The sequence below is a fragment of the Anarrhichthys ocellatus genome, unplaced genomic scaffold (assembly GCF_004355925.1).
Source record: "Anarrhichthys ocellatus isolate YVR2014 unplaced genomic scaffold, GSC_Weel_1.0 scaffold2, whole genome shotgun sequence".
NCBI lineage: Eukaryota > Metazoa > Chordata > Actinopteri > Perciformes > Anarhichadidae > Anarrhichthys > Anarrhichthys ocellatus.
Window position 1 is genome coordinate 16,992,132 of NW_022280032.1, and position 17,119 is coordinate 17,009,250.

At 46.6% G+C, this 17,119-nt stretch overlaps 1 protein-coding gene across 3 annotated transcripts in view; it reads left to right on the forward strand.

Annotated features, from left to right (window-relative positions):
• hipk2 (homeodomain interacting protein kinase 2) overlaps window positions 1-17,119 on the forward strand; it is a 69,705-nt gene that overhangs the window by 15,506 nt on the left and 37,080 nt on the right. For all 3 annotated transcript variants that reach the window (XM_031870464.1, XM_031870483.1, XM_031870473.1), the window contains exon 2: window positions 1,451-2,630. In XM_031870464.1, the coding sequence (XP_031726324.1) occupies window positions 1,451-2,630 (1,180 nt within the window). The remainder of the gene's footprint in view (window positions 1-1,450; window positions 2,631-17,119) is intronic.

A 17,119-nucleotide genomic window follows, 5' to 3' on the forward strand; every position in this document is an offset into this window, starting at 1 on the left:
AAAATCTAAAAAAGGAAGAGGGAGAGAGGTTAGGAGGGTTAAAATAAAACAAATGAGGCAAAGTATAGTGGAGGACTGCCAACTTCCTACTGAATTAATCATCATCACCACTCAAAGGGCTAATAATGACAAAGTGACCAGGCATGTCCCGTCCTCTCCGCTTTCTGTCCGCAGAAGAGAGCCTACAATTATGGAAGTCCTCCCCGTCTTGGAGGGAAATGCTTCTCTAATTATCTTTGAACTGAACAAAACTTCCCAGCTTTCAAGTAGTCTATTAAACACACAAAAGCAGCATGTTTTTCCTCAGCAGTAAACGGTCTGCATGCAGGGATTTTTCTAGCGTTTGTGTGCGAGTTGCGACCGTGGCCTTCTTTGTTTCCTGCATCAGTTGATCAACAGTAAGACCTAATTGTGTGGGTGTTGGCACGGCCAGGTGGAAGCTCTTAGTTTGTTAGCAGTGAACTCATTTTGTGTTTACTGGAAACTGTTTAAACACAGCATTACTACAAGTATCGTATAATCTTCCTTGTGCTGTAATAATCATGTCAATGTTACAAACAAGTCTGTTTGCAAAGCGAGAGATAAAGAAAGGGACTATTTTTGGGCTGTTTGCTTGGAGAAGCTTTTGCTTATTCTGAGGCAGCCTGTTCCCAGGAGTTCAGAGCACAGCCTCGCTGCAGTTTTCCTTTTGTTTTGTTGTCTTCGGGATCTGTAGTTGAGAGGGAGTTCAGTGCCCCTCTCCTGTTCTCATAGTTACTTGACCGACATTTATTCCTCCACCTTCCCCAAAGTGAGTAATTGTGTACCAATAAATGCAAGTGCTGGGGAAGGAAATTGCAATCACTCAGACTTTTTTGTGCGCCTGTTTTTGTGTACGGTTTTGTGTCGCTCTGCTTTCTCTGTGCAGTGACCCATGAAAGGGTGCTCTTTTAGTATTCACTCAGCCTATTTACTTTGCTGCAGATGGGAACAGTGGGGAAATGGCATTTCCTCAGCATGAACCAGTGGTTTGCATAACTCAATCTAAACCTGCTTATCTTTCTGCTAAACATTCTGGCTTTTATTTATGTTACATAACAATATCAGAAACAACATATCATCGTGTACAAAAAAACCCAATCCCTTTCCCATCAGTTTTATTGATGCAGAGATAATAGTACTTTAGAAATAATAGAAATAATTTAATGCCAAAGCAGCAAATGCTTAATGACAGTTCGAAGGTCATTTAATGCTTGTTAGTTTACTATGATGTTAAAGAGTTCAAGAGGTTAACATGCTGACGCATCAGCATTTACGCTTGGTGTTTTAATGACCTGCTCTGACCCAAGCTGTCTTTATTTAAAGCTACTGGCTACCACTCGTGTTTCAGACACTCTCAATTTCCTAACCTCTCACTTTCATCCCCCTCCTGTCCTCTCTGCTCCTCCCCTCTGCCCCCCTCTCGTCACAGGTATGGCCTCGCAAGTGCAAGTGTTCTCCCCTCACACTCTCCAATCAAGTGCCTTCTTTAGCGTGAAGAAACTGAAGGTGGAGCAGAGTTGTAACTGGGATATGACAGGGTACGGCACCTACAGCAAAGTCTACAGCCACAACAGCAGCAAGAACTTGTCGGCCGCCACTGGCCCCCTCGGCATCAACAGCTCCCTGCAGGTCGCCAGCTCCACACTGCCCTACGAGCAGGCGCTCATCTTCCCAGCCAGCGCGGCCCACATTGTGGTCGCCTCAGCCAGCAGCACTTCGGGGACCGTGGGGTCTCTGCTAGGCAGCGGGGGTGGAGGCAGCAACAGCAACAGCAGCGGTGGTGGAGGCGGCGGCGGTGGCAGTGGTGTGGGTGGCGTGGTCGGTGTTCACAACCTGACGCGCCGCAGCACGGTCAGTCTCCTCGACACCTACCAGCGATGTGGGCTTAAACGCAAAAGTGAGGAGCTTGACAACAACAGCAGTGTGCAGATCATTGAAGAGCACGGCCCATCGATGATCCAGAACGGTGCAGCCAGTGGAGCCACGGTGGCTACGGTGGCCACCGCCACCTCCACCGCAACGTCCAAGAACAGCGGCTCCAACAGTGAGGGGGACTACCAGCTGGTGCAGCATGAGGTGCTCTGCTCCATGACCAACACCTACGAAGTGCTGGAGTTCTTGGGACGGGGAACCTTTGGACAGGTGGTCAAGTGCTGGAAGAGGGGCACCAACGAGATCGTGGCCGTCAAGATCTTGAAAAATCACCCGTCGTATGCACGACAGGGTCAGATCGAGGTTAGCATCCTGGCACGTCTCAGCACGGAGAATGCAGATGACTACAACTTTGTGAAGGCCTACGAGTGCTTCCAGCACAAGAACCACACGTGCCTGGTGTTTGAGATGCTGGAGCAGAACCTGTACGACTTCCTCAAGCAGAACAAGTTCAGCCCCCTGCCGCTCAAATACATCAGACCCGTTCTACAGCAGGTGGCCACAGCGCTAATGAAACTGAAGAGCCTGGGGCTGATCCACGCTGACCTGAAGCCGGAGAACATCATGCTCGTGGACCCATCTCGACAGCCCTACAGGGTCAAAGTCATTGATTTTGGCTCCGCCAGCCATGTGTCAAAAGCAGTCTGCTCCACTTATCTACAGTCCAGATACTACAGGTAAGAGCTGCAGCTTTGAAATTATCATTTTATTGTTGTGAAATGGATATGCAAGACTTAATTTAGGCATTTTATGTAACATTGTTGATGAAAAGAGGAAATGGCACAATGAGAAAGAGATATGTCCCTCTGTTTGGTCCTGTTCATTTTGTTTGGATGATCATTGTGCATTCTGCATCTTGTTTGATTTATCCCAGCTTTAATAGGAATGTTTCCCTGGTTGAGCTGATTATTTGGCCAAACACCCAGATTTGCTGCCAGCCTTATGAGCTGCTGCTGATTCTGCCTTTCCTGTTAGCTTATTTACCCCCGTAGTTAACCCCCTTCCAATATGGGATAGAACAATAAAGGCTTGCTGTGTAGCCAGCTGCTTATTGTGTTTAGTGTGATAAAACAAGCATGTTGTGGTGTTACTTTGAATATTGTCAAAGGCCTGTTTAGTTCCTCCAGAACTTGGTGAAACTCTGGTAAAGATGTGACACACCGCAGGAAATATTTGAAGCGATGACTTGTTTTAGTGTCATGGAGAGGTTCTGGGGAAGAAAGTGCTTTCTCCTGATTTTGAAAAACACTCATTGAAGAAGGGCACCAATCGTGTGGGATGGCAGCCTGCCCTGGACCCTCAGCCCCATCACCATAGCTGGCTCCCATTTCCCCCGGGATAGAGATGAGGGGTCAGCCTGAGTTCTCCTGTAATATGTGCCTGTAATCCACACCAGCGGGCCCTGCATTAGAACCAGATGAGTCTCTGGGAAGGCCTTTTTTTTCTTGTCCCAGTACTTCTTGAACAGACGCTTTTCTTGCCCATACCTAACAGCATGTTTAGGCTTCACCGGAGGCAGCATTGGGGGGAACAGTGCGCGGAATCAAACAGTGTCCATGTCCGTACTAAGACAAGCTTTGTTTGGTGCTCAGGCCTGGTGCCGGGGCCGGGGTCGAGGGAGAACAGGTGTGTGTGTGTGTGAGCCATCATACCACACACGTTAAAAACACACCTACACCCATAGACGAATGCCAGGTGGTGGCTCTGCAACTGTGCATAGTGTAGGTTCTGTCGAGAGAAGTTCAGTGGATTCTTAGCTTGGTTTTGTCATCTTTACTTTTTTATCACTGGTGTTTTAAATGTGCTACACTGAAGACCCTTGTTTCCTGTTAAAACAGGAAGCTGGCAAGATTAACAGTACAGATAACTTTGAGTGAACAGTAATGGGATTTAAACTGCTGCATTCGGGAAAGAAAGAGATCCTCAGATCCTGATCTTTTATCACATCTGACAGGAGTATTAATATATCTGAGCTATAGTGTTTATTGAACTGTATTTTATACACACTTCTCCCCAACCGCCTCTTAAAACTACAATATATTAAGGTCCCTGCATGGGAACAGGATTGTTTGTGCCAACAGAGCAGTGCTGTTGTATCCGTTTAAGTAGCTCATCCTGAAGTAAACACCACTAGTAGCCTGTTGTTGCTCCTGGGCTGCAGGTCAACATGCAGGCCATAAAGTGTTCCTGTTTGTTTTCTCGGGGAGTGACGAGTGGAGGGGAGCGGAGAGATCATCCCTTCATTTCCTCTTGGCAGCGGAGGAGGCGAAAGAGAGGCTGACAATCACCAGAAAATTACCCACCAGCCACCAAAACCAGTTTGTGGCATTGGGAGTGGTGTGTGTGTGTGTGTCACAGGGTTTTCTGCACCGCATAATGTTGTGCATGTACAGCATGTCAACAACAAGAGTGTGTTTGCTTTACCAGGTCTCATTGTGAGGAATGAGGCAAGTCTTGCAATTCAATTCAAAGAATGAGCTCATGGGAGAGGAGCACTCCGGGTGTCTCAGCATCGCATGCCGCTTGGGCAACAAACAAACTCGGGCTGCGGGTAGAGTTCATGGTGAGTTCAAAGGCTTAGAGGTGAACATCAAACCATCTTTGAGGATTTCAGATGAGAAGATTGCAGGATAGTCTCTGTTTCTGCAGACGGTACGTTTACAGGGTAGAGATTACGTACATACAGGTGGGATTTGCCAGCTCCAACCTGCTGGCTCTGTGTTACTCTATATCCTCCACCATAGCAAAAACATCCCCCCTTTGTCTTTTTTGATTCTTGTTAAATAAAATATTGTACTCTTGTCTTGGTGCGCTTAAGTTTTTCTCGCGAGCCTTGTTTTTGGTTGATGAAATGAAACGATAAGTTATGGTAAGGTATGGTAAGGAGGAATTGTGAGTTATTTTCATGAGAATGAAGAAAGAGTCATTCGAGGCCTATTGCAGACATTATACATACAAAAGCCATTATCACTTGCTTTTGATGGGAATTTTTATATCCCTCACACATGGCTGTTTGCATTTTGGGTGCATGTGCTGTAAGAGCCTTGCAAATGACTTATGGATTTTCCACAAGGTTGACTCATGCAAATTAAACACCAGGATTCAAGGTAAACAAGTGATGTGATATTTGCAAGAACAGCTCTCAGGGCGCTTAGAGTTTCAACTTTGTTCGCTTCAGTGCTTAGCGAATACTGGCTCATGTAGCTGAGCTCATCTGTCCTTGTCAAATAGGCCTGTCTGTAGCGCTTCTACGCTCGGTGCCAATGTACCCGAATACAGCCTTCCCCACTATTATTTGAATGTAGTTCTACCTTACCCTACCCGTGTGTTCTGTTACGGTGTCTCTTCATCATTGTGAGGCGTTTACGTCCTCAATACATCAACTTGTGGCCCCAACCCTGGTCCCACTTCTTTTATCCTCCCCTCCTTTCCTGCCACCCTTCTTGTGTCTTGCCTATAGCTAATGATGTCACAGGTAAGCCGGCTAGTCAAGCCTACACTGTGCCAGATAAATGGATTATTGTCTTGTCCCAGTTGGGTTTGTTTGTCCTATTTCTCTCATCAGGTAAAGGCCATGAGATGGGTGACATGCAGCAAGACATTATTTAAGTTTATGTTGAGTTTCCTGAGGCAGTGCAGCTTGCAGGAGCCGGGCTTGTGGTGGCTGCTGGTAGAGGCAGTGATGTGAGGAGAACTTGCTCTCTCCTGGACCGTAAAAAGAGCTCTTTTCATTGTAACTTTTTGTGTGTGCTAATAGTGCAACTCTATGAATGGCTTCTTGGAGAAAAAGAGTCTGAAAGCGTGCACCATTATCCCAATATTTAAATAGTTCATTATCGAGTCTAGCACCTCTCTTTTCACCCCACCTTTGAGTGTGGCTGTTCAGAACAGCCGAACAGATTTCACCTTCATTGCCATAGTTTTTTCTTATTTTTTATGGCTTTTTCCTATTATCGGATGGACAGATATTAGACAGGAAAGAGGGGGGACAACATGCAGCCGCCACGGATTTAAGCCCTTTCTCTGTACACATACAGACAAGCTTTCTCACAGTGGCAGTTTTTAGAGAGTCTTGCCTATTTGCGACAAGACAGAGGGAAAGAGCAATTTGCTATAGTAATTAAACATCTTGATATTAACAACCCGGAAGCCTGAAGCTGTAATGCACATACTGCACGCATGTCAGCACCTGCCAGCCGGTACCTGCACACATCACAGACTTCAAACTTACACATGTGAGAAACCTACGTGGTGCATACACTACAGCAGTAGAGGCTGAAGAATTAGCCTATAAGACATTGTGGGTGAAAGGAAAATGAGTCAACAGTGTCTGAGAGGGAGGAAAGAGCTTTTTGATGTCCCCAGCGATCTGAAGTGGCCAATGTCTGTGTACTCTCGACGCTTATCAGTGTGCAACGAAAGGCCTCTGGCAGAAGAGATCTTAATGCATTCAGATGGAAACTTCACAAAAAGCTCAGATTATGGAACTCTCCGCACTTTACTTTTAGAGCCTGTGTCTTTTTTATTCATGTTGGCAGTAAAAATGGGTGCAGCTGATGCTACAGCAGGATCTCTGACACCGCCGGGCTTATGTCGAAGCCTTAATAACTGATGAAATATGTATCCGTCTCCATCAGGGGTGGTGCAGTCGCTGCTCGGGAGTTGAGGCGGCTGAGTGTAAGACGAGCCCCTGCCCCACCTGTCTATCTATCTCTCTATCTGTTGTTGGCGGTGCACAACCAGACAGACAGGGCAGGCGTTCCAGCACATTTACCCTGCCTCCGTGTGAAACATCAAGGGTTTTTTTAATGAATGAGGTTGCTATTAGTTACTGTTCTGTGAAGCGTGTGTTTCAAGTGTGTGTGCCACAGATGGAGAAAAAGGTAAACGGCAGGATCGGGTTGCCACGGAGGAAAGATGGATTAGAAAAGGACGGAAAGGCAGATGCGCTCAGCGGCAGCTGCGCTGTTAGTAGTGTAGGAGTTGTTTGTGTGAAGATCCTTGAGAAAGTATCTTCCATTGGAAGGGAAATGGGGGAGAAGAGGGTTGAGGGACGGAGGGGGGGTATAGAAGGTCGTTGTTTTGCATTCCTCACCAGCACCTGGAACACTGGAACAGGGCTCTTTCCCCCCAGGCCTTGGCAGATTATTACTAATGCAGATGAGCTTTCATTAAGTTCAGCCTGACTGCGTGGCTGCTGTGGCACGTTGTGACTTTTCTGCTGACTTTCTGTTTGGTTTCGTTTTTTTTAAATGTAGCTTTATATATTTCCATTGTGTGACCACTCAGGGCCTGGCCCATCCTGTTGTTGTTGACAGTAATTGCAGAAATCATAGGCCTATACTAAAAGAAATACCCCTAAAATGGTAATTACTGCTCCCTGCATTCACTTCTGTGCTCTTTATGACAGTCATAACACCTTAGTATGCATGACAGAATCCTAATAACCTGTTTCTCATTTATAATTTGCCTCTGGGCAGCTCTTCCATGTGTCTCAGCGGAGCAGACGGCAAGCAGGAGACATGTAGCAGCTAAGCTAATTAACTGCTGGTTGTCAAGCATATGCATTGGAACATATACAGTAGTCAACCGCTTCCAGTCATTTTGGCAAATAACAAATGAGAATTATTTAACTCATAAGGAAAAAGTGAAGTTGGCCACCTAGCTCATGGATGCACCAATCAATACACTACCCTGACATGCTACCCTGGGTGTGTGTGTGTGTGTGTGTGTGTGTGTGTGTGTGTGTGTGTGTGTGTGTGTGTGTGGCGCCTGTGTGTGGTGCATGTGTGTGTGTGTTTGTGCACTCCTGCTAGTATGGGACTTTGTGCTCCGACGATAAGACAGAGCTTTCTGAGTTTCACCACATCGTTTCATCCTGGCTACTTGTCTTTGTTCTCCTCCGCAGTTCAATTTCCATACATTTCCCAGGATATTAAGCTGACGGAAATTAAGCTGCCTTGATAAAACACAGTGAGCCGCCCACTTAAGCTCAGGGAGGCTGCTCTATATTGATTGGCTGATTTGAAAGATAGGATTTTTCCTCACCTGAGCTTTTGAGGTGGGTAATGTATGGAGGTAACTTGTTCAACCTTAAAGGTGTTTGCCGAGTCGCTGCATAACAGTGCATGCTAACGGAGAAAATGGAGTGGAAGGTCGTTAAATTGTCCAGACTCAACTGTGGGGTTACGACCACAGAACAATGGAAAAAAAATTCTCACTTGAGTCTGAAAATCATTAACTGGACGGGTGAAATTTCCCTCAGCACTAGTCGTATATTAATTTTCCTGCTTGCCACAGATTTGTCTTTCTTTTCCGGAGTCAAGCACCAGTGGGATGGCGGGGTGATGGCTGCCATCAGCGGCTGACTGGCACAGGTGCCCCCAGGTTTAAATAAATCATGAGGCCCCCTGTTGATCCCCCCCTTCCACCATTCCTGTATGCCCGCCATCCCTCCGCAGGGAGATCCAGAAAGGGGGTAGCCCCCACCGCTGTGCGCTGCCTGGGCTCCTTCCCGCCCTCCTTCCCGCCCTCCTTCCCTTTCTCTTCTTTCCCACCTCCCCTCACCTTCCTTTCAACCCCCCCCCCTCACCTCTTCCATCCACTTGCATGAATATTTAAAAGCTAGCACCAGGGTGGAAAATATGCAACAAGGGCGATGAGGACTTGCGAAAGGAAAAAAAAAGAAATGTTCATTTTGGGACCCTGAATTCATGGGGAGGTCATGAGAGTATTGATGAAATTCAGAGTTGTCCAATCACAGAGCGAGAGAGTTATAAAGACAGAGAAAAACAGCGATTGTCGTAAAGAGAAACAGACAGAGGGCAGGAGGGACACTAAAGAGAAACTGATCCAAGCTGGAGCTGTCCAGCTGGGGAGGGGATTGGGGGGATTGGCGAGGCCCGACAGGGACCTGCAATTGGCTCCATGCTGGCTGTGTGTGTGTGTGTTTGTGTGTGCGTGTGTGTGTGTTCATAGGTGTGTGTTTGTGTTTATGTGTGTGTGTGTGTGTGTATTCGGACTGACTGCCACTTTGACACAGAATGCCTGGTGTGCAGAGGCCCATGCAGGCTCCCATGAAGTTTTCAACAGAACAAAACAGATGCATTTGTTTTCTCAATTGGAGGAATTTGCTAATGTGCATATACAAGGGTAAATAGTTTGGCTAATTTGCAGCAGGCAAGTGGGCAGAGCTCCCCATCGCTCAGCCAACCAGCTGGGGCTGCTGTGTAGAGGGAAAAAAGAGGCTTTGATGACCCCCCCCCCCCCCCTATCTCTCTCTCTCTTCATTTAGTATCATCCCTAGCTCCACACAATAACTTGATTTGCCACTAACTGCCATTTTAACGATTCTATCCGCTTGCTTTTATGTCCCGCCTCTCCCTCCCTTTTGAACGAGTTGATCGCGTTTGATAGAAGACACTCGACATCCCAGTTAAACATAGCTCATATTCATGGTGACAGTTGTCGCTCTGTAAAAATGTTGCTATTTTTCATTGCAGAAGGCTGAATTAAATGAGGCTCTGTTCTTACCACGCAGGCTATTTTCAGCACCACTCATAAAGTCATAAAGCAACATCGCCATGTGACTTTCAGATTCCAATTATTAACGCCTGACTGTTCACATTTATGGTTTTCCAGACAGGATCAGCAATGTTTTATAAAATAGATTTTTCTTTAGTGAAGGGGGAATTGTGAAAAGGAAAATGTCTGGCAACAACAAAATAGTATCTCAGGTTTAAAGATACATAACACAGCCCTGAAGTTTTTTTAACCATTTAAGAAATGTATGGGTCAAAAAAAGAGGGAAGTGTATGAAATGACATTTATCAACACAAAGGATCTGATGTCGCTATCTGTTAACATTGTGCAGTCGTCTGGGGTGAAGTCTTTCATAGCGATCGTGTTTAGATATCATAAGAAGGGGCTGTTTTCCACAGAAAACATCAGCGTCGTCATTTTTTATTGACCTTGTGTCTCAGTGAACTCCTCACATATGGACGTCTCCAGGGTTTTTGAGGATGAGCCAGAGCAGCTTTTCATAGAAATTGCTTTTTTGGAATATAAAGGCCACTCAAGATTCTGTTCAAGCAGTATGCTAGTCATAAAACAGGTCTGAAGCAAATCCTATTTCACCCAAGCTTGATAAATAATTTAAAATGACTAATAGTGCCTTGTGACAGAGAATGTATCGCTGTGGTGTATCAGATTGCGGCGGTTTTGGCCTGAGGCGTAATTTGTTTGGAAAAATAATTACTCCTGTATTGGATCCTGGTTAAATATTAAAAGGGTTAGCATTAGGAATGGGGCAGCATCCAAGGGTGTTCTAGTCGACTTCTATGCAAACCCGTTGCTTTCGACATCACGGCTGCATACAGGCAGCCGAATGGGGGAAAACGGCTATATTTACTTCTATATTGAAACTGCTACATTGCTAAATTTCACAAGAAAGAGAGGCGCAAACTAATGAACTTCTCTTGTGTGCTTTGCCACCGAGCTTTGAAGACTAATCCCAGTGTTTTATGAGCGGGGAGCGTCGGATTGTCTGTTGAGTTCAGCTGGTTATTGAGTGCACGAGCTGGGAGGCACCAAAGAGCATTAAGACGCTATATATCAGCCCACAGAAGAAACCGGTAAAAAAAAACATGTTTCTGGGAGATTTTAGATAACAAAGAGAAGAAAAAGCAGAATCACTGCGATAAAAAAAAAAGAACAGAAAAAGAAACAAAAGAAGAATAGGCAAATTAATCACTTTAAATGTGAACAGTAGCTTCTCATCCGTACCGGACAATTTGGCGTGCACGCATGCATGTGACTGGCTGATAACACACAGAGGTTATGTCCTGTCCCGATACACACAACCTGTTCACATCCTCAAACCACCGAATGGCCCCTCAGGATCGAGTCATTTCGGGAAGATATTTGCGCAATACACACACACACACATATATATACAGTACAGTAAACACATGCTCAGGGTTTTCCCCCCCGACCGGCTATCACTGAGCGGAGAGAACACGGCTTCGCAGTGTGTGTTATCAGCTTGGACCGGACATAACTCACATCACCCCTTTAAACACGGCAGTGACGTCAGGGAGGCAGCGTCACCTGCCACACTAGCCTTTCATTACAGCCAGAATCTATATATCATCAAACAGATGGCTTCTCTTTTAACAAGGACGGTGTTGTTGTCTACGCACAAACCGGTGCCTCTGCAGACGGGACAACTGAGGCAGGGTCTGCAAAGATGAGATCTGGCTGCACCTTATTAAAAGCTCTCACTATAACTGTGTGCTCCGGGTCTCATCTTTCCAGATCCTGCCACAGTGTTGCCCTTGTATGCAGCGAAAGGGAATTAAATGCACCCCCCCCCCCCCCCCCCCCCATCTGTGGTTCTATTTATGATGGCATTTACATATACATACGGGCTTCAAGCAGACTCTATTTGCCATCAACATTCATACCATCCCTGAAGCAGAATTTCATTGTTCATTCACCAACACTACTACACTTTGACTAATCAACAGCAACTGAGGCTGACATGAAAGCGGATACAAAATGTTTTTTGTATGTATTACATTGAAGGCTTGAATGCCTTATGCAGAAATCAAGGTTCAGTATAGACATCTTACACAAATCCATTAACCCCAGATCCTGCACGAGCGGCTTTCAACACGCAAATAAACTACGGCATAATGCTCTCATGTGGGCGGGAGAGGCATCTGAAATGTCCTTGCACCTTTTAAAAGTGCGTACAGAGCTTTTGTAGCCGCTTTCTGTTCCGTGTGTTTCTTTGACAGAATGAATGAAGAACATTAACAGACATCATTTCACATGACTTCTAAAAAAGAGTCTCTCTCTCTGTTGCGGGCCGTCGCCATAGCAACCAACGCTCTTGTTCCAAAAATTGTCCGTGTGCTTCTGAAGGTGCAACACCTGAATTAGACCGGGGCTGTTTTGATCATGCCTGTCTGCCCCAACCAACAGCTGTGTACTTTAGGGACAGGGAGGGCCCTTGAGCCACACTCTCATCTCGCTGCTATTGTTTGCCCAGGTGGGCCAGGGAGCCCCCCACCCCCCCATATCTCTTCTCTGCCCAGCTCGTTCCCTCTCTCACTCTCGATCTCTTCCTCTTTCTCCCTCGCTTCTTTCTGTCTTTGTTCCGCAGGGACCTGTGGTCCAACTGAAGCTCTCGGTTACACAAAGAAACCAAATTGGCTTTCATCTGCAGCCTGTTACCAGCTGTGTGCATTGTGCGTTTGTGCTTCCTCTCGGCGCAGAAAAATAGTATAGATTTTACCCATGACAATGTTATTATTATTGGCTTTGAGTCATAGCTCTTCTCGCAGAAAGGTTTTCTTTCTTCTTGCAACTCCAGAGTAGATTTCTAATTTTTCTGAATCGAGTCTTTGTGAATATGCTCCCAGAAGCCCATTCTCCATCCTGGGTCATTGTGTGTGCCAAGCTCTTGACATAACACACGTAGGTGCTGGAGGAGCACAAAAAAAACCCAAAAGGCCCAAAGTCCCACACCAGCCCTGTTGTTCAGTGTCACCAAGGCTTCAAGTCAGACACCAAGATGTGGTTTTTAGGTGTGCTCTTTCACCGTTCCTGCTGAGTGTGTGTTTGAGAGTGTAAGGAAGAGGTAGAAATGATCTTTTCAGCATAGCAAGACATTTCTGGCCTTGTACACAGCACTGCTCAGGGCACCGAGTAGAACAGCTGAGAAAACAGCAGGGTACTTTCATTAGTGATCCCTGCCCCTAGTCCCCCTTTCCCCTCTTTGCTTCTTTTTACATCTTTCCGCCCGTCGTCATCCTCCCTTAACCTCCCACCCTCCTTCTCCCCTCCTGTTTCTGTCCATCCCTCCCTTCCTCTCTCCATTTCCTTTATCCTGACCTCTGTCCCTCACGCATATCTGCCTGGCATTTCAATCATCCCATCCGGAGGACATATAGGATCACAAAGCTTCATCCCTCTCAGCTGGCCATAAGGGAACAGAGCTCCCATACGCTGTATATGTGCCAGGATACTATTTCCTCATACAGTCGCTGGGTGTTTGAGCAGGAGCTTTGCATGAGCACGGTTCTGAACATTCAACAAATCCTGGACTAGTGAGACACTTTGAAAATATAGGGTACTGAAATCTTTTCATACACATGCAGAGAATATGATATGTGGCACAGAGGAGCTGTGGAAAAAGTGTGAATATGGGTAAATACAGCTCTTGATTAAACAGGTGGTTAAGGGAAAGGAGGTCAGGTACTTATTGTGCCCTCCTTTGTGAGTATGTGTGTGTGTGTGTGTGTGTGTGTGCTAACAGGTGTCTTACAGTCGAGTATCTGTACCCACAAGCATCACAGACACCCTTGCTGTGACAGAGTTAAGACTGCTGCTCTTGAATCAGTCAAAGGCAAGCGTTGCCGCAGGAGGAACGAGTTTAACAGACTCCTTGAACTCATGTGCACGTCTATGTGCTCGGGTCTCTCGCTCTCTTTGAATGCACACCGCAGCTTAAATCAATCATAACTACAGCACCTGCTCTTCAGAAATGCCGGTATCAGTTTAAAAGAAGGCCTTGTTTGTTTGTTTGTCCGTGTTCTTGTTTTGTTTACTTCGCGGGAGCAGGGGGGGAGGAGGGGTGGTTGACAAAGGGCAGTGAATCATAAATGAGTCGAGGAGAGTGCTTTTGCACTGCAGAGGCTCAGTGGGACGGCACCAGCTACCTGTCACATTTATATCTTCTCTTTGTTTTCAGCCTGAAAAAAAAGCTTCTCTTTCTCCTTTGCAAGCCCTACCAAGCCATGATTTATGTAAAGAGGCAGTTTTGTGGGTCAAATTGCATAAAGCCGACTGCTGAAGCATCTGAGGAGAAGTCACAACAGCCCTTCTGAATATACTGCAGACAGCTGAAGCAGGGCAGACTCTGGACCAGAGCAAATCATTGGTCCCGAATGTTGAGCCTGCGTACAACAGAAGATGACCCTCAGTTTTTTTGAAAAGGTTTATTTTACAGCACGTTTCGGCTGGAGCAGAACAATGTGCTCTAAGAATATATAAGGATTTATATTTTTATATCTGCTCGAAAGAGAGCGAAGCAACTGTGTTTCGTTGAAACACCCTCCAAGTAAGTACAGCAGCGTGCTGCGACACACCTCCCGCCTCCTTTCCCGTTGTTAAGCCGGGAGTGAGGAGTGCTATTTGCATTACAAGGTTCCTGTGGAGCAGAATAAAACACAGACAGAGCTGTGAGCAAAACGAACGCTCTCAGGGTGGCCCTGCGCTAATTGCAACTGGGGTGCATTTACTGATTATAGTTAAGTGGTCCAAAATGGTCCCCTGCTCTCTGTTACATTGACCCTCTCCCTCCCCTGGTGGATGCGGTCAATAGCGGGCCTGTTGAGCTGCCTCTCCACTGAGGGAAGAAAACGGGGTCCAATCATGCCTGCGTCCGTGCTTCATCTCGGAGCATGCAGGAGATTTGGAGGGAGGCAGCAGCGCTGATTTTTTAAAAAAAAGTTTATAACAAGGTGAACAATGAAGTGAGGAAGCAGTAGGCTGCTTTTTAAAAATAATAATTGACAAATGTGTTGAAATAAAAGTTTGAATTGAAACACAGATGCTAAATTGGATCTCCCGTAAGTGTGAACAATGACTGAAAAAAGATTCAACACATTTTTGTTCAAGCTGCAAATCTTTTTTTTTGTGAGCGCATGTGCAGCTCATGACTATTCATGTTGCCTGCAAAAACATGCAAGTGTGGTTAAAATGGAAATTAATGGAATGCAAAGTGGAATGTAAATGTAGCTGCAGAAAGAGGGGGTGGGGGTGGGGGGGGGATTAAATCCTCGCTAAAGACTCTCGAAGGTTGCATGCATTGACGGGACCAGGTCAGTGTTTCATATTCCCTCTCCTCCCTGCTGCCTGCGCCATAACAGGAGGCCCCCGCAGTGGGAGAGCAGGCCAGGGGTGATATAACAGCCACTGGATCACACAGGCTTTGATCTCCCCTCTGGGTTCCTGAGCGTCTACGGGATAGACTTTAGGCCTACTGATGAGGAGGTGGAGATCTCATACCCCCTCTAGTGCCGGCTCACTAGCAGGTCTCTCTTTTTTAACCACACTGAGCGTTTCTTTATAGGCCTGGGTGTCAGTGTGATACTTCTTCAATTTTCTTTATTCTCATGCATACATATATATAGAGTGATGCAAAAGTTCACCGACTCTGCTTTTCTTGATCGTTTCTTCCTGATGTACCATCCTGAACACAAAGAGAAACATTTGGTTGAGCTAAAGAGGCCATCTCTTTCTCTCCTGAGGAGTTATTTCCTTCTAAATGTTTTTCTCAGAGGGGGTTGGAGTCTTACAACAGGTCTAGTGTTTTACATAACCCCAACATAGTGATGTAATTCCTTCCCCCCCCTGAATGTTGGTGTCAGAAACACTGCGCTGTGTCCCTCCAGCCGTTCAGTCTGCCCTGTGTCATAATCTCTCTCATGCCTGGCCTGATCCCGCTCCAATTTATGTAATTAACTGATGTCACTGCTCTGGATTGCTTGCAAACACAGTATCACAGCCCCGATTTCCCTGAAAGTAACAGATCCTAGAGGACCTGTGGTCTATTAAGGCTGTTATTCACATAGCTTACAGTTATATGAGCTGGGATATTAAATGGCAGAAAATAACAAGCCCCATTACATAATCATGGAGAAGTAATTGAGGTAGAAAAAACAGTTTACTTTATTATAAGAAATAGCAAAATTACTACGAGCCAATTAGAGGGTGAGTGCTTTATGAGTTTGGCTTGCTGACGTAGAGGGATTTGTGTGAGTGTGTGTGTGTGTGTGTGTGTGTGTCTGTGTAAATGGGTGCATAGAGTGAGAAAGGGGTTAGCATTGTGTGACTAATAGAACACACAACCTCTGCTGTTAGAGCACAAATACTAGCTAGAGCACATAACAGCCAGGCTCTGCTTTTCAAAAACAAAACAAAAAAAATACTCCGATCATAGCTGGGTGGGACTCCTTTTGTTTGTGTACTTGGCCGCCTGTTTGCACTCCTGTATGCACATCTGTGCGTACAAGCACAAACAAACATCCAACTGTGCTGGATGATTAGATTTCCAGGGCATGGTCAGTGGCTCGTATGAGCTCATGCATCTTTACAGTGCGAGGGAAGGCAGACGTTCTGGCAAGCAAGCAGACCTGACCTACAAACAGTCAGACAGACGCTTAGGCCAGATAGACCACCAGGAAGATGGTGAGACAGGCTGGCAATCTAGCAGATTGGTAAGAAGCAGACAAACAGACCTACAGACAGATAGAGGGCAGGCTCTGGCTGCAGGGAGACACAGGCCCTTTGAATGAACATTTAGGTTAGACAGACAGGCTTTGCGACTGCCCTCAGACATAGATCAAACATAGAACCAGCCATCCAGGACACATAGCTTCGCTCAGGCCCAATGTCGGCCCTCCTTACTGGGGCGGGGGCTCTGCCTCCAGCCCCTGGAGGGAAGGAGAGCCAAGGACGTCTCCTGAAGTTTCCATGGTTGCATATCTCAGCTTGATCCAGCCTTGTTTGTTTCGCCTGCAACATGCTCCACTGCACCGACCCACATTAATGAAGCGCTCGCAGACTTAACCCTTGGGTGGCCAGCTAGACGGCCAAACGAGCACACATTTGCATGGCACAGACGGTGCCATTTGTTCCGTGTTCTCATTTCATCGCCGGCGTGACATTTAGGCTAACATGTGATGGGAAATAAGCTTGGTTTGTGTTTCCTGTGTCCCATGCACCATACCTGATGATAATGAGGGGAAAAGGCCAGAGGAGAGGGGTGGGGTCAATATGCTAATAGTGGGTGTACATTTTGATGCCTCTCCACCAGCATGGAGTGGTTTGGAGAGACAGGCTATCATTCTCCACCTCCTTTCCCCTCATTATCCCCCCGCGTCTCTCTCCATCTCTGTCCTCCCCCATCCCCTGCTTTCTGCTCTCATCTCTCTCCATGCCCTTCACTATCTACTTTCCTCCATTTCTCCCCCCTTGCTCCATCTCCCTCCTGGTGCTCCTCCCCTGCAACCCCCCCCCCCCCCCCCCCCCCCTCCCCCCCCCCCCCCCCCTCCTGCCCCTCCTCCTCCTCCTCCTCCTTCTCCTCCTCCTCCTC